Source organism: Linepithema humile, chromosome 1 (genome assembly GCF_040581485.1).
Source record: "Linepithema humile isolate Giens D197 chromosome 1, Lhum_UNIL_v1.0, whole genome shotgun sequence".
NCBI classification, from domain to species: domain Eukaryota; kingdom Metazoa; phylum Arthropoda; class Insecta; order Hymenoptera; family Formicidae; genus Linepithema; species Linepithema humile.
The window spans coordinates 34,787,936-34,813,661 of NC_090128.1; the positions used below are offsets into that span (position 1 = coordinate 34,787,936).

At 41.6% G+C, this 25,726-nt stretch overlaps 1 protein-coding gene across 1 annotated transcript in view; it reads right to left on the reverse strand.

Moving 5' to 3' along the window:
- Nucleotides 1–20,191, reverse strand: part of mirr (mirror) — a 32,228-nt gene extending 12,037 nt beyond the window's left edge. The window contains exons 1-3 of the mRNA XM_012364733.2: nt 18,423–20,191; nt 5,303–5,797; nt 1,282–1,394 (exon numbers count right to left, since the gene is read on the reverse strand). Of these exons, the coding sequence (XP_012220156.1) occupies nt 1,282–1,394; nt 5,303–5,797; nt 18,423–18,461 (647 nt within the window). The 5' untranslated portion in view covers nt 18,462–20,191. The remainder of the gene's footprint in view (nt 1–1,281; nt 1,395–5,302; nt 5,798–18,422) is intronic.
- Between the last annotated feature and the right edge of the window lie 5,535 nt (nt 20,192–25,726).

Consider the following 25,726-nt stretch of genomic DNA (forward strand, 5'->3'; position numbering starts at 1 on the left):
CTATCAGAACTTTTCGCTTGCGCAAAAATCGCGCAAAGTCGGCCAGGTCAAAATTTTTTGAACCACAATTATTCACGAAACTTATAAGCGAATACATCCCGGAAACGCGATTAAACAAAGTAATTATCAATATTCCGGATAACCCTGCTCGAATCATTCAATGCATTCATCGCATCTTGTAGTACGAGTACTCCGAATTTTAATCTTCTTCGTCTGACGACTGATTCAAATTTATCAAACTAGACCTTTCACCGGTCGCGTCACGACATGCTACGATCGATTCCAAGTGCACGAGGAAAAAGCGGCGTGGCGACAGTCCCGGGTCAGCTGAACGCTAATTTATTGGAATGTTTATGTGTTTCTCTCGCCGTCTTATCTCCGCTCGTACACGAGCGTATCGACCATAGAGAAGAACGAGCACGTATATGTAATTTGATCATGTTTCTCGCTCGCGATAGAAAAAACATTGCAGCGCCTCCATATTGAAAATGCACAGCGTCGTTGAGATTACGTGGTAATTAAGATTCATTGGCGTTCGAACTATTTCGTAGTTTTGCAAAGAAAACTACGCTTTTGCCGAATATATCTTGTACAACATTGTCTCGCTGACATGAAGACAGTTATCACATTTGCTGTAAGATTTCAACACCGACTAAATAAATAAAATTATAACGTCGCACTTTCGATGCCTCTCGCGAGGATGTTTTGAAGAATTCTTATTATCTTACAAAAGTTAATTATAAAAGTAACGTAATGGTCATTCTATACTTAAGCAGCTTTCACAATTTTACGCAAATAAACTTTCTTGACATCTTCGATTTGTTTATAATTTCTGACTATTTCAAAAGGTATGTACACTATTATAAGTATGTGCGATTTGCGTCTCAGTTATAATATTTTAAAAGAAAAATGTATTAAAAAATGTTAAAAATTTTTGTTTATTAACATAGCCGATAATCTTGTAAAATCACCAAATATTTTACAAATTAAAATTAGATAACATTTAGTATGAAATAGCACAAGCAATATAAATCAACGAATAAATTTTTCGACAATTGTATAACAATAATAATCAAACAAACATCCGCGTAGTTTACATTGAGATACGATTTGTTATCTAATTAAACAGCCGCTGCTTTGATAGTAATTTACATGTAGATGTGTTTGGAGTTTTACGCATGGTAAATATTGATGCTTAGCATTGAACTTTTAACACGATTATTCGATCTATACGATTGCATGATGAAATACAATAATTCGAAAAATATTTGCAAAACTTACCCATTGAAGGGATAACTCGCAAAAGCAGCATCGTAGGGGTGATATACCGAAGGATAAGGCCATGCTGCTGCGGCACCAGCTCCCAGATTATCTTTCAAGTCCAGACTGGCAGCCTGCAACAAGATATAAACGAATATATAATATTTAGTTCTGCAATATTGTTCAATATAATAATATAATTTTAATATCACACTTGTAACAGCCAGTTGTTTGTAGAGAAATCAATTAACTTGAGAGATCAATTCAATTTGCAATGGAAATTATCAAGATCAAATTGAAGAGAGAAAAAAATTACAATGTGAATCGAGCCCGGGTCTTTATTTGATTTCAAAAGCGAATTTAACATATTAAGTTAATCTGGCGCTACAACTGAAATTCAATATGACATAAAATATGTATAAGTGTGATCGGGCAAAGAAATGGAAAACATGAGCCAGCAAGAATTTAACATATTTGACATAATCGAAAATCGTATGATAAACATATCAAAATACGTTACAACAATTCAAATTAATATACATATAAGATGCTCAACAATTTCGATTTCATAATAAAATACCGAAATAAAGCATTAGAGTTGTAGAGAATTTAGAAATAATGCAAGAAATGCAAATAAAGATTTCAATGTCTTAACATTGTAACAAGAAACAAAAAGAAAATAATCGTAATAGTAATATATTAACAGCGTTGATTATAGTATGCTATTGAAAAATCTTAATCTTAATCTGTTTTAAATAAAAAAATGATCTAGAAAATAAAAATGTACATTTTATACATTTTTGTATGTTTCTATCTTATATCTTTCTTTAAAATATAAGATTAATGTATCGTAGTAAAGTTCTAAGCCCACCAAATGATATGACATAAGATCCTAAAGCATAAAAATTAATAAAATGTACATTAATGTTAAAATGTACATTTTATTTATTTTTATACTTTAGAATCTTGTATTAATATCATTTGATTAATATCATTTGATAGATAATATTATTTGATAGGCCTAGAATTTTAGAATGTACATCTTTTTTAATGCGTGTAGCGCGCGCAATGTCATATTCTAGCATATTAAAATATCGAAGGAATCAATTAAAAATATTTTGCTCGACCACGAAACGGATTACCTTTTATAGTATTTTTGCGCACATTAATTTATTATGTGGGAACGACGCGACATTTTATGTCGAAAAAGGACGGACAATTTTGTGCTGTCGTAGTTTTCTCAAAGCTATTAATACGTGTACGTGTAGAGCCATTAGCGGCCATGCCGATAATTTTCACAGCAGTTTTAAACGCTGCGCAGATCTCTGCACGCGCTACAAATTTATTCCGCATTGGAGCGCACATGCATTTGCCGAAGCCGGTCACTCATTATCACGGTTTTTAAATAAAATCGCGCAGAATGCGGTTAATTGCTCGAAAAATCCATTTTTAGGGACGAACGTCGCAATTAGCCCGTATCGCCGGCTCAACTCAACCCGATTTCCGATGTATCGACTATGATGAAAGAATAGCTGGCAAAGCGCTGATAATAATAATTAGGATCGATGTGTGTGGCTCTCTTGTTTGTTTCTTTAACCCACGACCTCGGTTATATGACAGGATGGTCGCTATTAAATTTCTACCGTATTTTATCTAGAGATAATAGGCTCATAAAAGATTCTCCGTTTTTCTCTTTCGCATGCGTAATTATACATATAAATCATATTTAATGAAACACTGTTTACAAAAAAAAATTGACATCTTTCAAAACAAACCTCTCCACTTAGAAAGCTTTGCATGCGTTATGTTGATGCAGAAATTTAAAAAATGCTAACAAAATCGGTCTCAAGAATCACTTATTTAAGAAAATCTGTGATTTTCCGTATCTGATCAAATATTTATATATCAAATTTCACGAATCTAAAATTATTTTATCGGAGGATTTTTTTATTAAACAGTGTATTACAATATAATATCTTATCATTCGAATATATGTAACATATCACATCCGAAATATAATGAGACGAGATAAACTGAATAAATAAGATATTTTTTCGCGATAAATGTTCTACAAAACTGACAGCGATGCAAATTTACAATATCACGGCCGGAGCAATTATATCGAGCAGCGGATGTCGAAGAGCGGGGAAAATAAACGTTTTCACTAAAAAGCGATACTGTGGTATGACTTTATACGGTCGGACGTTGTCCATGGAACTCTGTGCGCAACGTGTACAATCTGCTGTCTCGTTACGAGCTGGCCACACTATATAACTCGCCCCTTAAGCTCGATCATAAAGAGCGATGATAACAGCTCGGTCTTAGCGACAACGGCAACGCACCACAGTGTCCCACTGTTACAGGAAGATTCATAAATTTACGCTTCACCGCTGCTTTCTTCATGTACGCTTCGCGTGTGGCCCGATAACGCTCGCCTGGCGAACGAGCGAAACATGCTAACGCGCTTCTTCTGGAGTCTATATTAATATCGCGAGTCCTTGCTGCGATAACATCTCGATATCGCGAATCACAGCACGAGGGAAACGCGGTGGAAAGCGTGCGTTTTCCACACGTGCGATGAAACGAAAGTCGCAGACTGCACTCGGTTGCGTCATGTTGGAAAAATCGGCGTGACTCCGTGCAAAATCGCATTTGGCAAACTTCGTTAATCTCCTAAATAAACACGTCACTTCGCAACGTTCCGCCGAGTCGTGAATATAAAAGTTTGTATCAAAATTTAATCCGCGCACGGTGATACAGAAATATAGAAGTTCTGGATTTAATCCGCATGATAAAAATTTTTACGGGGAAATATAACGCCGCTACTATTGCCAACTCGGCGAGCGTTTATCGATATCGGAGGACTATGTTGAATGTTTCGACGAGATCTGAGATCGAGATAGTATGTAGGAATGCGGAAGTACAGCGCGGAGAAGCCTCACATCCCGAGGTTCCAATGGATTCGACTTCGTTCAGACATTAACCTTTAGCACTTTACGTCGGAAGTGAGTAGTATTTGAAATAGAGAAGAGAGAGTTTGAAAACTTTAAGAAAGCTATTTACAACTCTTATTATTCCGAATATAAATACCAATTTTGTAGATAAAAATATAACTTTTGCACCAATGATACAAATGTAGAAATATAAATATATATATAATGAATTAGTTACTTACGGAACTTATTTGATATTATTTTGCTCAAAAAGGTTCGTGCGCTCCATAATTCATAAACACTGCACTTGGATCAGACATTACTTTTTTCTTTACGTGGCAAATATACTATAATATGTAACGCGTTATAAATTTATTTATCTTTATTTTAATGCACTGTTGAGCATTTCGACGATAGCGTGCTATTAATTATACAGTTGGATATACATAAATGAAATTAATTTGTTGTATTGTTATCTATGAGGAAATAAGATGTATAATGAAAAACTTTTGATTACACAATTATCTTGAGCGTTGCTAGCACTGCTACATTGGAATTGCCACTTAAAATCTATCTATATTACAGAGAACGAATGAGACTAGTCATAAAAAGTACTACATCGTGAAATACATGCACTAACGGTAATTTCGCTCTAGCCAATATATTCAAGCAACGTTAGCGAATGTCGCTAACTCGAGAATACGGAATTCAGAATTTCCGGGTGTGTTATCGTCAACGGTATCGTAAAATCCTTTGTTCCGCGAATTATTTTTGTCACACCGCCAATATTATCTCTCTCTGATTTGTCGATATACCACTTCCTACCGCGAAAAAATTATAGACACCAAGTGTGCCATATTCTGTCGCAACAAAATACTGTTACAGCCGACTCAAAGGCTGTCGAGCTTATCGCACTGCGAACCGAGAATATTATAACTTATACATTTTAATAGTCGTAATGCAAAACGTGAGATTTCACAAATTCTTTGTTCGCAACCAGAAAGCAAAAAGAAAAACGCAATACTAAAATAGCTGAAATATGTGTTAATTTCACGAGCTTTCACTTCTACTCTTTTTATCGTGCAATATTTAACAGTTATTCAACTTACCGTGGGTGTGTAGAAGGTCGCTTGTTCGGCACCCAAGCTGGGAAAATACGCTGCCATGCCCTCGGATGCCGCGGCGGCGGCAGCAGCCGCGTACGGCGCGCTATACATGGAGAGCGCGGCCGAGGGCAGGCCTCCTAGACGCTGATAGCCGCCTAGCAGTTCGTACTGGCAGGAGCAGACGGTCTGGCCTGTCAGCGGATCCGTGAAAATCGGTCGACCGGTGTCGCAGCATCTTGCCGCGGCGGGACCACCGGCTGATGGCGGTGGATGACCTTGGGACGGGCTAACCGAGGTAGTGGGACTACCGGGCGGTCTCACGACCGCGCTCGTCACCGCCATCCTCGCTTGGGACAGACCAGTCACGTCCAGGGGATGATTCGTCGTCGTACCGGCGGCTACGCTGCTAACCAGAGAAGGGCCTCCCGCAGTCAGGATCACACCGGTTGCCGGTGAAACCGAGGACGGCGCTAACGACGCGCTCACTGTCACAGGACACTGCGAACAAACAGATCGCAAAATTCTCAATAAAATTTGATCGATTAATGCAACGCTAATATGTGGAAATTTTATTATTTGATTCTGAAGATTCAGAAGAAAAAATGTTTATAAAAATAAAGCTAGTTAAGAATTAGATATATTGGCGTTTGGAAAGTTGAAGGCATCAATGACGCGTTATGACGCAGCTGGCGGATCATAAGAGCTGAAGACGATTCCCGTTATTCAATCTGAAAAGACGAACGCAACTGCAACGATCAAGTCTCCCCCTTTTATGTCCACGGCTAAACCGAAAATCTACGGGCCCGGGCATAATGCCGGCGGGCCTCATTAATTCCATATCAAACACTACGGTTAAATAGATTAGCGGGTTGAGTGCCTTTCGCGCCCGGAAACCTAAACAAACCCCCGTGAAACACCCCTACCCCGAGAGGTGCGTCGCTCCCCGCGATTGTTCCAGGCATCCATCCATCCATTGCCTCGTTTCGGTGGCCCCAAACATATTGTTGAAACCCCAGTACGCATTGTGTCGGGACGAAAAACCCCGCGCGCGATGCGCATTATGGCGTCGAGAGAGAGTCGCGTTAATGCGTGTCCTCGATGCGTCGACAATGTTTCGAGGGCCAACTGTCGCACGATGGTCAGACGCGTGTGCGTGTAAATAACGTATCTCCGGTACGCTTCGATCGAGACACGACGTGCATTTCGATCAGCGATAAAGCTAATATAAAGTAGCTCCATTACAGTTTCCGGTGTCAAGGTGGAGCATGCCTGAAATTATAATTTCTATTCTTGTGTCGATGTTCAAAAATGAAAACCGATATGTCGACATCGATGTAAAGTGCAATTTTACGAAAAAGAATTCTCGATTTAAAAATATGCTCGACATTTGCATCGCGTTTGAAGGCGAAAAAACCGGTCCCTCGCCGGATGCATAACCATATACACATCGACCATTCCCTCTCAGAAATCGTAAGATTCTTTCGAGTTCGAGGGAAAAGTCAGCAATGGCAAGAATGCGCTTCGGGACTTTGGATCGGGCAAAGGGTTAAACGACGAAGCGTGTTGGCGAGTGTCCGCGACCACGGGCCATAATTCAGTCCTAGTCCCTGAGAGAAGAAGCCAGGCGGCGGAGTTGAGTTACTCGATGCGATCGCATCGAAGCTGCTCGCCAGTCGCAACCGTGCAAACTCCAGCGGCAACTATATCACTTCTGCGAGGTGTCGCGCAGTGGTGCCTAGCAGCATTTTTGCAAGCAAAATTTCATAAATTATTTATCTTTGTATAAATTATTTATAAAATAATAGAAAATTTAGCTACAACAAAATCCTTATTAGAAAAAAATTACACCTTTTTAGCCTTATTTTCTGTTATTTTTACTTTCTCTCTCTAATTGCCATTCTATGAAAATTATATTAAGACATATGCTGTGGATTACTTTCTTTATTAAATAATTATATAAAAATTATATAATCATATAAAAATAATTATATAAAATATAATAAATTTAGATGCTTAAGAGTTAAAAAAAATTTGTATTTTATTATTTCAAAAACTAGTAATCTATTTAGCAAATAGTTAAGTTATCAGTTTGAGAATATCTTGTATAATTTATATTGCAACAAATATAATTTATATGAAGCGTTTTTTCAAAATTTTTGATTTGTCAAAAATATAAATTTTAATCAATACTAATTTTTTATGGATGGTTCTGGAGAAATCAAACGCATCGTAGAGAAAAATTTTCCAAAATTAAAATTTTATATGTTTAAGCACCACTGTCTTCGACAGCGTCTTAGCCTTTAAAGTAGCGTTCAAGGTAATATTACATGGCACGCTGCGTGCCGACTCGCGCTGGTAGCGATCGACGAAAGCAATAATTATTCGTACACCGTATACATGTCGATATATCGACGCATTAGCCCTTCGTCCCCTCGTTGTGTCACGAGCGCGCTAATTGCCATCACTGCGATTTCTCTCATGGCTACCTCTTGGACGAAGGGAGGCATGCAGAGAGTGCAGCGCGATTTAACAATTGCATTATGATACGACAAAAGCTCTTCTACGAATTTCATTCATTCTTCGTTTCTTTCGTTCATTAAACTTTTGAAATAAATTGCAATCATGTGTGCTACATTGATTTAATAATTTTTATGATTAAATACTAAATAAAAAAAGAAAGCTAAGATTTTGTCGCTTTACTCGTATTTATACACATATAAAAAATTTTTCACCTTTGATTTGACCGATGAAATTTCGCGTGCCATTCGGAGCGGCTTATCATTCCTCGCACGCCAGCCATACGTTAGAACTAAAATTGTATCATTTGCGTATCATTCGAATTTACTTATGGATATGTTATAAAAGAGAGGCAGATATCCAGCGTCAGTTGGAAAAATAAATGACCCGACTTTCCCAGATTACATTAATATTTCAACACGCGAAAGGAGATCATTCACTTCATGATATTTGTTAAATTATAAGTTACTTAGGAGTCGATGTAAACTTGAGCGCGAACATCCGTTACTCGATACGTATTATAAAAACCGGTTAGCGATAAAGAGCCGAGACGAGCTACCTGCGACCCACGCCGTGCGTTCGCATCGAGCGAAGCGAGAATTCGTTGTCGGCAAACGCATGTGGATATCTGAACATTGCAGAGGAGCGGTGCACCGCTTAGTGTCGGGTGACACCTTCGAGGAGTTTGCGGAAAGTTATCCCGGAGTCGAATCACATTGACGCGACAGACGTCGTGCAGATATACCTGGATACCTGAACCGTGCGCGCGTCGCGAAAAACCGATATTGCACGCACCGCGAGTTGACGATGAATGATCGATGGATCGTCATCCGGCCTGGGAAAAAAGAAAAACTGGATGTCCTCGGATTAAAGCGGTCGTAAACGAGTACGCGCCGAGCAACTAGAGACCAGCACGCGGTCTACCGACACCAGCACCTGGTACACGCATCTTATGATCCGATTTGTATGCATAGTGTAACGATCTTGTCGACGTAGGAACAAGTAATGATCCGATTTCATGTTTCTCGCAAAGGTAAAAAGATCAATTGTGAAAATATGGCTGATGAATACTGAGATTGGAATGATAGATATTTTATAGGTGTTACAGAATGTCTAAATCTAACAATTTTTTATGTGCGTTGTATGTAAATGAATTACAACGCAATGATAAACATGAAAATAATTTATATCCAAATTTTATGCTGAAATATAATATTCGCAATAAGAATACAATATACTACAGAAAAGAAATACAAAAAGAAATAAAGAAAACAGCTATTAAAGAGAAAAAAGGGACAGTCGATTCGCGGCAGTATACAAGTGCGTGAAATTCTGTTAAAAGTTTCTTTCTCTTACATGTAATGTTTGTGTATTTATTCTGATCTTGATCTTTTTATAATGCGCTCTATCAAGAACTCAGTCTCTCAGAACTTGTATCGCATGCTGCACTTGCTTGCGATCACTTGTAATTAGTAACTTATAATGTAACTCGTAATACTATATTCTTTTTGTGCGTTTTGTTCGTCGGTTTGTCGCGGATTATCTCTAAAAACAAACATTCTCTCAGTGTCTTTGCGCACACGTCACACATAAACAAATATATACCATATTGTATTGACCGATCGAGATTATCGATCTGGAATATTTCTGATAATATTGATATTTGTGCAATGTTTCAAAATGATTATATACTTTGAGACAGAAATATATTTTTACGGACAAAATCAAGCATTATTTTGACAATAATTTGTTGAAACTACATGTGAATCAAAAAATTGTAATATTTTAAATGAAAAACATGTAATCTACATTTCTTAAGCGTTCTGTCTTAATTAATAGATTATTTGTTTTAATAGAATGAATAAATCAACGCAAGCTAAACATGAATACCGTACGAATAAACAAGAATTCTATAAAGATAAGATTTTTCTATATATTATAATTTATCGTTTTATGCTTAATATAAATGCATATATATGAGCGTAATGATAAGAACATATGCATCTGCGGAATGCAAAGCACAGAAGATCCGTTCTTGGCGCATGTCGCTACATCAATTTTTTGCTGAGTTTTAAAAATGCAACGCGCGTGCACCATTTATGAATAAACGCGGAGCGTCTGTGTGTGTGTGCGTATATACGGTATGTATATTAACTATTACGTCATTATATCACTAAGCAGCTGATCAGCGATAGTAAGTCAAGCGAGAATTGTATCGTCTGTAATTGTTTTCGCTATGTATTGGGATTATTCGAGATGATCAAGAATCGACAGAGAGAATGTATTGTCAATACATTCGTACAAAAAAATTGCAGCAAAGTTTTATTTAAAAGATAAGATTCTAGCACTTCTGAAGGCTAGAATCATTTATCTTAGATAATTGATTTAAGAAATATTATCAATTAATTACAAAATAAAACTAATCTTTTTAATAGATAGAAACAGTTGCTATTGCGGGTCCCCAGCGGGTCAAATTCATAAGTTAGAATGATGTGAATATATGCGATTTACAACCGAATGAATGTTTTTCAGATAGCGTATATATGCTCCATTATATGCTCTACGACCACAATAAGTATTTTTTGAACGATATATATAGGATTTACATACTTTCTATATCGAAAATGTTAAAAAGAGATGGATTATGATATTATTTTCTAAAATAAATCTTTAATTTTACGTATTTTTCTTGAGACATAGAATAATATTGTGTACGAGTTTTCTATTCTCTTTATATAATACGTTATATAAATAATTATGTACATATTATCTATAGAAATAAACGCGATGTATCTTTACGTTAATTTTAATACAAGCAGATGATTACAAGTTCACAGGAATTAGATTTAATCAGAATAATTTCCGGTGTTTTTAACCAGATAACATTGACGTATTTACTCACTCGTAGTCGCTTTTAAAAATGCTTTTAATAATTACTTGCGTACATTGCATTAAGATCTATATATCTTTTTATATTTTACATTATTGAAGAGAGAGTATGCACACATCATTAGATATTTTATATTCTTGTATAGATTTTGTCTTAATTGATTAAGATATAATATATACAAGATATACTGTCGTTAGCAGCCAATACCATGATATACGAATTTCATTTGACGAATCTTACAATCCGCGGAGGAAATTTATTTAGTAAGTAAAATCCGAGAGATACTACGGGCGTCTTTCGTACGTAGAGCCCGATAAACGTAAAGAGCTCGAGTTTGACGACGGCGGGCTACGATGCTGCGGGCGATACGGGGTGTCAGATAGTGAAGCCTGTAAAGAACGCGGATAGGAGGTACGTCGAATCGGAAACGAACGACGGACCTCCGCAGTGCGACTGCACTTCCAGGATTTATAGGCCATTCGGAAGAGAATCGGTTATCCTGTGGACACAGATGCGCCGGTGTTTGCGCACGGAGCATTTGTCACGCGTGTCCTGTGAGCGAAAAGGGACCGGCGGTCGATCCGATCCTCTTTATGCGTGCCGATGATGCCCTCTTTGCAACGAGGCCCAGCCAAGTCAATATTGACTTCAGACCAGATTGATGGACCTTCCTCGCGTGTGTGTTTAGGCCTCGCAGCACTCACTTATGTTCCCACCCCGCGCGACCTTCCCATCGGTGTGTCTTTTCTCTCCCCCTCCCCCTCACTTTTTCTTTACCTCCTCTCCCTCTCCCTATTTACTAAATGTTACATTCGGAAAATGCGAAAATCCCTGCTAATTCCCCGCAATTACACAATACGAATGCGATTATTCCTTAACCTCCTTCATAAGATTGAATCGGATCGATGGAATAAATCTTCTTACTGGTCGAGAATTTGCGGCACTGTGAATTAATATGGCTTCGGGCACTAGTCATGTGTGTGTGAATTGATAAATAATACACAGTGATAAAAGTGTCTAAAGATTAAAAACAAAAAACAGAGTTAATGTAGAATTCATTGAAATGAGTCGAAATGTACAAAATGAATCTAATTAAAATTAATTGGAAAATGACAAAACAGGTCTTGTGCTCATCGCAAATGCGAATTTAAAGAGCCGTATAAACTTTCCATACGTTTGAAAATATCTGTGCGAGTCAAATTTTAATAAGCAGCAATTTAAAAATGTAACTATTTCCGGAGATCAGTTATTCTTGCAAATTGAATTTTACCCGTGACAAGGAATCAATACCCTTCCAATTATAGCATTGCGTTCCAAATATCCCGTATAAATTATTATCTTTCTCTAATTAATTAATTAATGCGCTTTTTTATTTACAAAAACCCTCGAGCGTAAAACTGGATTTATGATCTTTTGCCAACCGCAATTGCGATTGGGGAACAATCGGAGCGGTCTGTAAAATCGCGTTTCTCACGAGGTATCATCGATAATTTGATATTGCGCGATATGCAGCGAAATTAATTAATTCCTCCCGGCTAATCGCTTACGGTCACACTCCCGTGCTTCCGAGGGAGAGTAAAATGCGGCGTTATCGTTCGGCGTGATCGCCGTGGGGAACGACCGGGACATACAATTGTATCGTTCGCGGTTCCCGGGGGTCCGCCGCGGCCTCTCGCTCGCGCGTATTTCGACAAAAGCAGAGAGTTGGCGAAACTGTGAAGTCGCCATCTGACACCCAAGTTTCTCCGTAAAGCGATTATCAGTGACGACGACGTCGCGTTATCGGAAGAGCACCATGGTGGCGAGACAATAGCGTATGTACGTACGTACGTACGTTAACATTGTGGCGAACGACACCAACACTACGCATTGCTTGGGCGATACTACTTTCGCTCGCGTCGGCGTAATCGCATTCTCGTTGACGATGCTTACGGAAGAGCGTTACTGTGTTACCGCTGTGCGGCTACTGTGTTAGCAGTGACTTATCGTGTGGGAGAATTATTACGCGTGTAACCATCGTCGAAGCTGAGACTTGTCCGGGTGATATGCGCGGTGTTCGATTAACATCCGGCGCGAATATTATAATTCAATGATGCCATTAATATATCACTTTACCGCTGACAATTTGAAAAAGAATACGCAACATTCTTCAACCGGCTATGTATTTCTTTATTAAAATGGGTCACAGTCGACTGCAATTTGAATTTTCCGAATTTCGCCTGCGTGGCGGTCATCGCCGGTTACGATGTGAACGCGAGCGAATGAATGTGTCGTGGTCGAAGGAGCGAGAAGGACGGTTTGAGGGAACGAGTGAGAGAAGCCGAGGGCGGATCTGAGTCAGCTCTAGAGACCGGCTCGAGTAGCGCTAAGTCAGCGAGTGAAACAGCGCTAACCGTTGGACGCGAACTTACTACCAGCGATCGTATATATATATCTATACATATATGTATCATATGTACATACATATATATACACATAACGCGCCGCGACACGTCGCCGCTTTGCCAACTTGCAATAATATAGCCATTCATAATTTTTATGTAGTCGCCGTTAATGGGAAGCCCCTCTTCCTCCCTTCTCTTCTATCCGAACCGCCATCATCGAACGTTTCAGGCTTAAAAATATCTCTCTGACCAAATATTCTTCATTTTAAAGCAGGTGTTTTCTCTAATCTGTTATACCTTTCAACTATTTTTTTTTTAATTTAAAATAACCAAAGCTTGCATTATATCTTTAACATAATTAAACAAAATTTGATTGGCTGAGCGTTATTATCATTGAATCGCAATCGTACATCCGTTTATAATATTTTAATTCATAAAAAAAAAAAAAAAGATTTGCTGATAAATTATAGCGTAAATGTCAGAATCTCGTTCTTGTTTGCGTGAGCGCAACTTCTTTAAAAGTTGACTTAAATAGGAACGAGCTACATCCAAAACAGGTAAATACATGTAACGCATCGATAGTATCGCGTATATACGATCTGCTCCGATGGGCAAGATATACTCCAATTACGTAAGTCATTTACATATTATCCTCGTCACACTGGCTGTGATAACTATCGATTATCATGATTAAAACATTATATCAACATATCACACAAATTTCCTCGTCTGCGTCGATTCGTATCGACGATTCGAATGTGCGTAAACGCTGCGATAACAGAAAGCATAGTGACACATTAAGGCTCAATAAAGTACTCTGACGTGTCTCATATGTTGACTTGTAATACGTTATTACAAAGGAACATGGATCTTACGAAACAAACGATTCTGCAATCGAGCGAAATCATACTAGCTCACCATTGAAATGTGCATATTAATTCTGGAATGCATATTATTACTTTACCTAATTCGATCACAATTTTTATATTATAAATAGAATACTTTGAAACAAATTCCAATTATTAGTCGTGAATTTTCTGTACAAAAATGTAAAGAAAAATTATTATAGATTTTATACATGAAAGAAACGCGTCTTTTTTTCAATAACTGAGATGATCTTTCGATGAATCTGATACATTCTGTATATTTGTAACAAAGGCATCAAAGTTCTAAGCGTAAATCTTCGATTAATCTTCGTCTGCAATTAGTTGCATTAATTCATCGCACCGTCATTCGCCATTAATCTCGCAGTAGTCATAACTGGTTTAACCGATCGTATGTCAAGTCCGGCATCCCGTACAACGCGCAGTGACGCATGATTCCATCTCACTACTGTTTTTCGCGCGTAACTTTGTAGTAAACGAGATTAATAAGATACCAAGACATGGTAATTTAAGATATAAGTTATCCGCCCACGTGGCGCCGTATGATTATACTATAACTTTAAATTTAGTGATGTGTTGTGACATTTTGTCGAGAGAAAACGCTGCTAGCACAATAACAAATTGTAAGCTTAACCGCGGCATCGGTCTAGGCACTTCCTCGATACATCAGCGATGTCGACGCTCGGTTCTTTCGCCGGTGCGGGGTACCAAAAATAACGCGACGAAGTCAGGGAACGAGTGAAACAGTTTTCGGGTGAAAACACGACAGGCGCGAGGACGGGAAGGTCGTTATTTCAATTAAATTGACCGACACAGATTAGCAATATGAATTCCGCTGTGTTCTAAATTTAATGCAACGTCGTGTGTTCGCCGAGATACAAGGAACGCGGTTTACGGCTCTGTTTAAAAAAAGGACAGTCGTATTTATGGCGTGACAATTTTTCAAACCGGAATTAAACGATGAGTGAAAACTACATCGCACAACGTCGCCGACTCGCATTTGCATCGTCGAGACGTGTCATATCAACGTACGGCAAATTAATTTAGGTAACGGTCAATGTCAGTATTGTTCCGATCATGTTACATAGCGGACACTCTAGATCGATATATAAATTGTAGAATGCGAGAACAGAATAAGAGAGAACAATAAAAATGAAATGACAAAATTTATCATCATATCAACTCCTTTACGAATACTTAGGAATTGTTGATGATAAATTTACACGCGTGCTAATGTGCTTGTTTATAATTTGCTCTTTTCTTGAACGTAATGATTAGTTATATCATTGATATGCGATAATGATCAAGATTTACATAATACATTACATAATTTTTTACTGTTGACGGAAATGTCAATAATTATACAAAGTTAATGACATCATTTATATAATATCATATGATAGATGTAAGTCATTATATGATAGTTAATTATACATATAAAATTTCAATAAATTACATATTTAAAAGAATATTTTAGAATTATATAACTATAATTATATCAAGATGTAACTAGCTAACAGAATAAAAAAGAAATAAAAAAATCTTATGATAAAACATAGACTCGTTTCGAAATATTCAGCTGTTTATTTTGCAAGATAATAATAAATTTTTTATATGATTATATCGGACTTACCAAATAAAAAACTGAATACTTAAAAAATGAATTATAAATTGCAAATATTTATTTCATTATTAAACCTTTTTTATGAATTTTATTAATTAATCACGCATCTTGATTTATAAATCTGTAACACTCTGTACATATCGTTATTTAAGTAGCAATTAATTTTTTTTCTGGCATAAGAATAATTGAATTTTTTTGAAGTAGACAAGCCTGTAAAAATAATCTACACATTTTATCGCACTTGATATGTTTTACGAGCGTTATGAAATACTGCAGGCAGAACGTGTATAGAAATTAGACAGAGAAAAAAATCGCTTTGTTAGTAACACGTTACTGTCTAACGATTCACACATGAAAGTGTGTCAGTGATAAAATATAATATAATTGACTAATATAATTATTTCTTCTTTTCTTCTAACTACGCTACAAGTGGAATAACACTTGCTGATAACAGACCATTCAATTTTATCAGTACTTTAACAACGCACTACGCGTAAAGTGGTTGTAACGTAGTCGCGTTTGCACCGACATTCCTTCATATCTTCACTATTTCTTTTACCTGTACTTACTTGTGTCAACATTGAACTGTGCTAGAATTTTTCTCAGTAACGTCTCGAGTGCGAATTACGTGCGAGTGAAAATATATCAATAAAAAATTCACTCGTATTTGATATCAACGGAAAAGCGACAGGAAAGGCGCGCAGAGAGCACGCACCAATTACCATTTTCGAGATACGGTTGAAATACAGCAGCATGCGATGCTGCTATTATGACAAAAACCTTCGTTGTTAGTAAGACAAGATAATTATTCCGCCGAGCTCGGGCTCTTCGATCATTTAGGCGTGGCAACACATGTTCTCAGTTCAGCGCTATGTGCGGCATATATGCAAGGTATACCTATATGTAGCGTGTCAGGACACGTGGTACGGAACCTCTTGCCAACGGCTATTCATTTTCGCAACCCTCTCCTTCGCCGCGAGGGATTCTTCCCTACAAATTATTCGATACGCTTCGCGAGGCCGAAACGAGTTAACAGCTAACGACGCGTCGCACGCATCGTGATTTTAATGGCGAAAATCATTTATAACGAGCGCTTTTAACATACGTACGCGGTCTGAAATTAGCCGATCGTAATTTCTGCAAACGATGACACTGTCGCGATACATCGGCGAAGTTGCTTTGTAATCGTGCCGGCAATGTGTTTCGCTTCGCATAAGCATTATATACAATCAGTAATAAGGAATACATTTGTCGAGTTGTTTATTATATGTATGTGTGCATATGTATGCGCAAGGCTATACGACACTAATATGTGCATCTTATCTAACCGTTTGATTGTTAACTACATTTTACTTTCAAACGACTCTGATAAATTAATGTTTTAAGATTACATCCAGAAAAACAATTCAAACTCTAACAATAAAGATTAACATAGAAAAATCAGAAGGAAGTTTAACTGTGAACTGTATCAAATTTGTTTATACCAAATTGATCTCAAAATTGCTTTGCTTTTTAACAATAGATTTATAGATGGACGTATTGCAAAATAAGTAAATCATATCGCAGCCATGTCGACCGTAACTTGTGCAGAAAGAAATATCGTGTTTTCAGATGTAATATTTTTATTTTTTATTTCAGCTATTCATCATTTCAACATAAATTGGAGCAAAAATGTCCATGAATATTAAATGCGAACAAAAATTTCGGCCAAAATGGACACTTATTGGAAATCACGAGTGCTCTATTCCATATTATTAACAATGCGCTGTGATGTATGTATTAGTTCCACAAATCGGGAAAAAAATAGAATACAATGTTAACACCGATACGGCGTTTGGACATTTGAACGATTACACAACTCTTTGTTGATTTAATCGATTATCTCGTTTTGCAATTAAAGAAAATTGGTACGACACAACGTAAACAGGATAAACACAATAAATAATTCTAATTGTAATTAGATCAATTTCCCGTATTACATTCTTGTCAAAACATTAAATACGAAGACGACATCGTATACGACGTTTCGTAACGTACTATTTGTCAACGAAGCTATGAATTCACTTATCTTTCAGATAATTACTATTTTTTTGTTCGACACAATCATTAATGTGTAACTTTTTTTAAAACGGGGTCCGATAAGTCAAAATGAGTCTGTTCGAAATGCAAACGGGAATCATTAATATTAGTAGCGCCGATCTCGGACATTATAAACTACTCCAATTTATCTATCTGCTTCCGCCTTTAATCATTGACTCGTTGCATCAATCGTTTACCTTATCAATTCACTCGCGACAATTACATTTTTTTCGGTCCGTATCTGGTGATTCAAAATCTTGTGACATATCGTAAAGTCCGCTTACAAGTATCTTTCGAAATCTTGTGCAAGCGACTCGCACATTTATGCTAATGTCAAAGTGAATACATTTTCGCTGTACAACACCGATGCAAAGCTGCGTATAATTCCAAATTGAAACAGTTGTTTTATGGGCGTAATTTTTTATTTGTAAGCGGACATACAGCTCCGATATCACAACGTCGAACAGAGTGCGTGATTTTAAGAAAAACCTGAGCAGAACTTAAAGTAAATGTGTACTAATTAAAACTAGATGATTTTTATTATACTCTTTCGGAAAATAGACATTCATCTGTCAAAATTAATCTTTTAAATTAAGTAGTTAAAGTCGTTAACGAGTCGTTAAAGTGGTTAAATAGTCGACGATTAAGCGTTTATATAAGAAATTTCAGTTGTAATCAGGTTTCTCTTAAGATCTCGCATCGCACATCGGTCGGTTGCGGTAAGTGCGTGGGATCGAGCGCTCACCTGTAGATTTGGCGATCCTCGGAAGGAGAACTGTGACATGATGTGTCGGCCGCACAGGGCCGTGATGGTCGTGCGCCGCTACGCGATCATCGTTCCAGAAATCCGCGGCATCAGCCGTGAGACGCAGTCACTTTGTGAATCTGTCACACTTTCGTTTTATTTCACCAGCTCGCTCGGATAGCGAGCGCTTTACACGGGGGTGCGTGAACCCTCTCTGCTGCGTGTACGCCACCCTTGCGGGGTGCTGATCGCGCCGACGACACTCCCGCGTGCCCTATCGTCGCGGCTGTACAATTGTACTCGATCCTGTCGGAGGCGGTAGCGGTCCGCTGCCGGCATATGCACCTCTCGCACTGTCACACGCGGTTGAAGATCAAACGCGACCGAGCAGTCCTCCGAACAATCTTTTGTCAGACTACGTGTCGTTATCGTCGCGAGGACACTTGACGCGTGGTAATTCGCGAAAAAATTCGCCGTAGACAATCGTTGACAGTTTTCACAGTTCGCACGCACTGTGTGGCCACACTCGCGTTAACAGTTAGAGTAGGGACTGCGCGGCGATGGTCCTCCCGGAGTAAGAGTGCGAGCCGCCGGCACACTGGAGTGTCACACGAGTCGCGGAAAAAAGGTCGGAGGGCACGGACACGCGCAGCGCGCGATGCGTGGTGCTTGTCGTCGGGGTACGCGCGATGCGGTTAGTCGCGGTGGCTAGTTCACTTCGTTGATCCGATCGACGCGCCAGCTATGATCGGTCGCAACTATCCTCCGAATCGTCGTTTCTTTTCGACGGAATCCAGTCCTCCGCTCGGCGGATAGGAAGGCGGAGGTACGCGGCCCACAAGTGCAAGCGAGACAGCCACAGCGGGCGAAAGCGAGAAGGGTAAATGGGATAGAGGGAGGAGGGAGCGAGAACGAGCGACCGCTAGAGGGACGGGATAGCGGACTCAGCGAGAGAGGAAGGGGGAACGAGAGGGAGATAGAAAGAGAGAGGTAGAGAGGTAGGTTGAGGGTGTCGGAGGGACACCACTGAAAAAGGAGAGGAATGACGGACGAGGACAGAGGGAGAGTGAGAGACTGGAGAATGACGGAGAAAGAGGAGAAGTGAGTGAGTGAGTGAGTGAGAGAGAGAGAGAAAGAGAGGGAGAATGGTGAGGACGACGTGAATCGCGCACTCCGGCCGTCTCTTTTTATCCTTCGCGGCAGTCCTTCCACGCAGCCGGTCGCCTGACGGCCTGCGCAATCACGCGCTTCGAATTCGCGAAAGAGTGGCGCGTTCGTCTTCGAGTTCCTCCTCTTGCTCTCGCTCACCGGTCGCGCTGATCGCGCGCGCTCCGCGAAACCGCCAAGTACGAACTGACGACGGCGCGCGTACGCCGCGTGCACGCTCGCTTTGTGCCCCGCGATGCCACAGCGACAGGAACCAGACACTGTTGTTCTTGCTTCGTCTTACTATCCCCCTCCTATCTCCCTCTCTTTCTCTCTTACTCTGCTTCACTTCTCTGCGAGAAATTCCTTTTTCGAGCGATGTCCAACTACGCGAAGATCCAGCTGAACGTCTATCCGTTATCCTGGAATGCACTTCCACGCGACTGTCACTGGAAAATAAGTTTGCTCCACATTCACCGAGCGCGATAAACACTGGTCCGCGTTCACCGCTGAATGAAATCGCTCCCGTGTCACCCGATTTCGCGCGCGCGCGCGCGCGTTTTCCTCTCGCTCGCAGAAACAACGACGTGGTCCGCGGTCTGTAAAGTTGCCGTCGTACCCACGTTCCGCGAGATGACGGTTGATCGCGGTAGTCGTAGGAGGAGAGGCGACGGGTGTACAGTGCCGGTGGCGCTGGCGGTAACGATAGTATCGCGCTAGTGGTGGTAGCCCGATGACGAGAGAAACGCTCGAGACTCGCCGCTGATGGTGGTGGTGGTAGTGGTGGTGGCAGCGGCAGAGTCGTCGCCGTGGTTCTTTTCCTTCCACGGAAAGGGGGACGATTTTTGCGAGATGGTTTGCCCTCGGCGAGACGGGTGGGAGGGTCCAGGTCGACGCGGCGCGCGGTATAGTGGGGACGCGGGCACCACCTCTGCCGCCGATGCCACGCTCTCGCCGCCACCTCGTATCCGCGCGCGAATTCGTATCCGCGGGTAGCTCTCGTATTAGCACGCCGGGTGTCGCACGCGGCTCTCTTCTCTACCCGCGCGGGTAGTCGGCATCCTCCCTCGTCGATCGGGCACGGAGCCGGCGGTTAGCGTCGGCAAACGCGACAATAAAATATGGTGAGTCGGCCGTCGAGCTCGGCTAACGCGCTCCCTGCGCGTTCTCTCCCCCCTCGCATCGCCGAGTCCGCCGCGCGGTCCTCGCCTCCGCCGTCCTTTTCCCTCCTTTTCTCTTTCAGTTTTTCGCCTCTCACTCTTTCGCGCGACGTTCGGATAGCGCGCTCCCGCTTCCTCGCAAGCTCGCCTCGTTCCTCGTGACGCCCCACCGTAGGCGCTTTCTTCCCTCTTCGTTCTCGGCTTTCGTTTCGTGGAGGGGATGGGTTGAATGAGACACGGAGGGGGACGCGACCGGCCGAGATGCTGCCACGCTCCGATATGGTGGGGCGAGAGAAGAGTGAGCAGTTGGCAGTGTTCGGAGGGGGTGAACGAAAGGGGTGTCCGGGGGTGAGTCGGGAGGCACGGAGGTAGAAACTACACGACAATTTTAGTTCGATAGATCCCGAAGTTTAGCCTCGGCGGCGCTGCTTTACTTGCCACTGACTTCTTCCCGGTAGTTTGTTCGTTGCCCTCTCCCCCGTCGCTGCTGGCTGCCTCTCCACCTCCTCCTCGGACACGACCGCACACTCCGACCCGTGTCTCCCACCATCGCGGGCCCCGCCGTCTCGTCTTCTTTCTTTCTCTTTCTCGATCGTCCTCCTCCTCCTCCTCCTCCGCTTCGCGAGGACAAGATCGCCGACTATCTCGGTGCCCCTTCCTGTGCCCGGCTTTAGCTCCGATGCCGCGCTACCTGCCACTCCTCCTTATTCCACGCACTACGCGACACTTTACTACACCAACTTCCGTCTCTCTCTTTCTCTCCTTGTGTCTCTACATCCTGTCTCCTTTTCTCGCTTCCTCCTCGTCTCTCTTTCCTTCTCTTCGTCTGACCGCCTCTCTCGCTTTCGCCCGTGCGTCGTTCATAGTCTCGTTTCCACCTGCAGCATCGTCCGTCTCGCTCGTGCGTTTACATCGCGAAATGCACGATCGTCACTCCGTCGAGCGTATTACACGAACGCGTTTACGCGGAGTACTACGCTCGTTCCGACAGTTTAACGCAACAATGTCGCACGAACGTCCCATCGCGCGCCCCGACCGTCAATCATCTCGTCAAATTGCTACGCCGAGATTCCTCAGCTTCGCGTCACTATTCTTTCGCAGAATTCAGAATGAACGAACCAGCGAATAAACGAGTAGATTTTTTTTTTTTTTTTCTTTTAAAGATGCTCTGATTATCCAGATAAAACTGTCTAGTCGAAACAACGCGTAAACGTATACCTGCGATATCCGAGCGACAATCGCAGTGACAACGACGACAAGAACCTCGGCCGAGACGTCGTGAGAATGTTTTGCACAGTTCTTTCAAAGGAACTTGTCTCTTCGTGCGTACTTGTCGCCCTCCTGGCGCGACCACCGACGAAAGAGGCGGATAGGGGCGGTTGAAGGTGGCGGGTTGCGGCCACGGAAGTATATCGCGTCGTCGACGCTGGTGGGGGGTCTTTGCCGAAGGGAGCAAGGGGCGAGAAAAAAAGACGCACTGACATTTTGCGCGCACGCGATCTATGTAGGTATACGCGCGCATACCTGCCGACGACGATATTTTTGCAGCAGGCACACACACACACACACACACACACACACGAAGGTTTACATCGAGTGCATCCCACGTGTGTTGGTGCCGGTGGCGGGTGAGAGGAGAGAGAGAAAGAGAAAGAGAGAGATCACGGAGAGAGGTGTCGGATAAATCATCCCCTTCCACACTTCTTTCGCCTCCCCTCTAGGTTACCACGGTGGGTGCGGAGCTCGGCTTTTTTCCCCTCCGTGGGCGCGGACTAACCTCGCCCCGCCTTCATCTCCTTCGTTCTCGCCCCCTCCATGGGGTGGTTGTTGTAGCACAACGGCGAGAGTGACTACCACTGAAACTCGTGACGCCGTCGCCTCTCTCTCGTCGTCACCCCGCGAGCGACGTGCACAGCACGCCGAGCTGCTACTTCGCGCTCTCGCTCGCCGCAGAGCGACGGAAGAGCTCGTCGAGGAAGCGAGACCGCTGACGTCCGGGACGGGCAGAGCGGGACGAAGAAGAAAGAGAGACAGAGAGAGAGAGAGAGAGAGAGGTGGCCAGCGGATTGGAGAGAGGGGTACACACCGAGATGTGAAACATTAGTGTACCGTTTGTTAACACCGCGGTCTACACACAATCGCGCGCAAACTCTCCCTTTCCCCGTCCGCGTCCGGCCCTCACCCCCCCCCTCATCATCCCCCTTGGCGCTTTCTTTAAGAGGGCGTTGCTGCTGGTACGTGCACGGACGAGCGCGTGTGAGCGCCTTCCTTCTTCGTGAGTGCATCGCGGAATGTCGGCACGTAGGAAGCCTCTCCCCATCGTCGTTCTCTTCTCGTGACGCTCTTCTCTCTCCTCCTTCCTGCACACCTTCTTTCTTCGACTTCAACTTACCCACCATCTTACCGCTTTGTCCATCCATCCATCCTTCCATCGGTGCGTTCCTACGACGCTGACTTTCCGCAAATGCTGCTCCGAATTTGTCGACGTGCCCAGAGATCGTTGACTTTGAACCGCAACTCCGAGAGCTAAAGCGGCCGACCGATGTTGAGCGTCGATATTGAATTTCCTGTGCGTGCGTGTGCGTCGAAGATCCACGACTTCGACTTTGGGACGATTTGTGGTGGAGAAATGCGACGGGGTGCAGCGATCGTGGTCGTGATATCGCTATCAAGAATATTGACGATAAATCGTGATAATGATTCAAACATCTCGGGAATTGTCACCGTTTTTGATAAAGCGCGAGTTAGAATAACGACAATTCCGGCGTGTGCATCGTGCTGCATCGCGTTTGGTGATAGATAATTACTGAATTATTTACTATGTGATTCGAGATAACAGAAATTTTGGTTGGTTCTACATCCGACTTTTTTATCCGTATCTTGACATTTGCATCGATTATGAAAATTTTTAACATTTTTTTATCTAGACAAATGTAAATTTGTTTTATTCTCGTAAAATATGTTAATTCTTACTGTTTTGTGATCTTTTAAGATTTCTTTATTTGAAAAGCGATCGCTGTATTTAGACCTCGTTAAACACGTATTCTTGATATGCGTCGCGATATTATTAACTCATAGTTAACTTATTGTGATGACAAGACATCGCTAAGATTGTCGCATCGCAGAATTTTGTGCGGATAGATATTTTTTTATCGCAGTCTTTATTTTCATGTGTTTTAAATAATAAGCAAAATTCTAGTACAATTCATATTAAAAACTTAGTAATCGAGTTTATAATCAGAATTTATTATCAATATTAAAATAATCAATATTCTCAAAACGAATTTAACAATTTTGTACAATCATCGAATTATGCCTATAAGACTCGGTGTTTAAGCAACAATGCCGAACATTCGTGAGTGCATAAACTCGCACGGAAACGATATAGACGTTAAGTAGCGCGTTTGACAATTTGGCAGACATACAGAATGTTAGATGCGATGCGGATCAGCGATGCGTATCGACGATACACGCAAATGTGTAAAACACTATGACATGTCGTACGAGATGATACGATACATGCGTGTAAAATAGACGTGTCCCTTTGCGCGTGAATTGATCCAGCGGGATCTATATGAAAGCTGTCAGTCTTGGCAATAACCCGCAATTATAGATCGCGCGCGATAAGTAAAGTGCACGTAACACCAAAGCGAAAGGGACTCTGTTCGACATCGCGCAAACTGCGGGCTCATCGCATGTTCTGCGGCAGCTCGCAATTATTCGCACGGAACATCACGTATATGTTAATGCTTAGCCGACATTGAAAGCGTTTCCCTCGGCGGGGAACAGGTGCCTTGTATAATTCTGCGACACACGCAATGAATTCGCATCGCATCGATTCCATCTATCCCTAGTCCGATCCCTGAATCCTACGATGACGATAATGAAGGGTTGCGATATCTCAAATAAAAGGAGAAGACTAATTACTAGTAATTCAATCCAATTACGATTACATGTTCAGTACATAAACACACAATCAATCATAAAATATAATATTTAGATGTAAGTAATTTTCTGCTATCTTCCATCTTTTACATCCTTTCGTGCTTAGCGCTATTTTTTGCACTATTTTTGCACCGAGTTATATCTATATACCTGGATACCTGGATACTAAGAATAGAACGTCTTTTACATTATTATATGTAATTTCCTGCTTCTTTTAAAAATCTTCGAAGCGGACGCCATTTACTTGGAGATAAATCGCGAGATCAGATCCGATTGGGGGCTGATTATATGCGGTTCCGATGGGACCGCTCGATATTTTCTCATATAGACGTCATTCCACGGCTCGTGATCAGACAGGACGACAGTCCGAAGTGTTCGGCGACCAGTCATGGGCAAGGTCGTCAGGGCTGGTTTGGGCAGGTGGCAGCACGACTCGACAAAGGACGGTTATAGACCCTTTTCGTCGGCACCGTGGTGGAGCAAGAAAAGTGGAGGGGCCTAGTGTTACCAGGGAACCGGTAGAAGGGGGTGCCCCTTCCGCTGTGGCCATTCGACGGCCACCCCTCCGCTCCCTGCGCTCGGCTAGGGGGTTCGAAGGGGTGGCGGACACATCCTCGACGGTGTGTGCAGCAACGGTTGTCACCGTGTTGAATTACCCGCACTTCGACGGATCCTACGAGCGAGACGATTCTAATGCTCGAGCCCGGTGCAACGAGGAAAGAATTACGGACGGGTTCGTTCCATTCTCGGCAGAGTGCGCCCACGTTATATTTTGCGTTAATTCTTTCTGTTAAACAAATTTTTTACGACGTGCGAAAACCATGCTCCAAAATGTCCCTTATCCATCTCTACACAAATTCAATCGTGCGATCAGGAGCCATTTATCGAATCGTACCATGTCGTTAACGAGCTGCGGGTGTTACATTCTGGAATTGGTAAACACGTTGTATATCCCATTGCTAATCGATTATCAGTTGCCTGAGAAGCAGAGAACAGACAAACAATAAGTTGATATTGACTAAAAATTGCTTTATCTTATAGTCGCTCTACGAC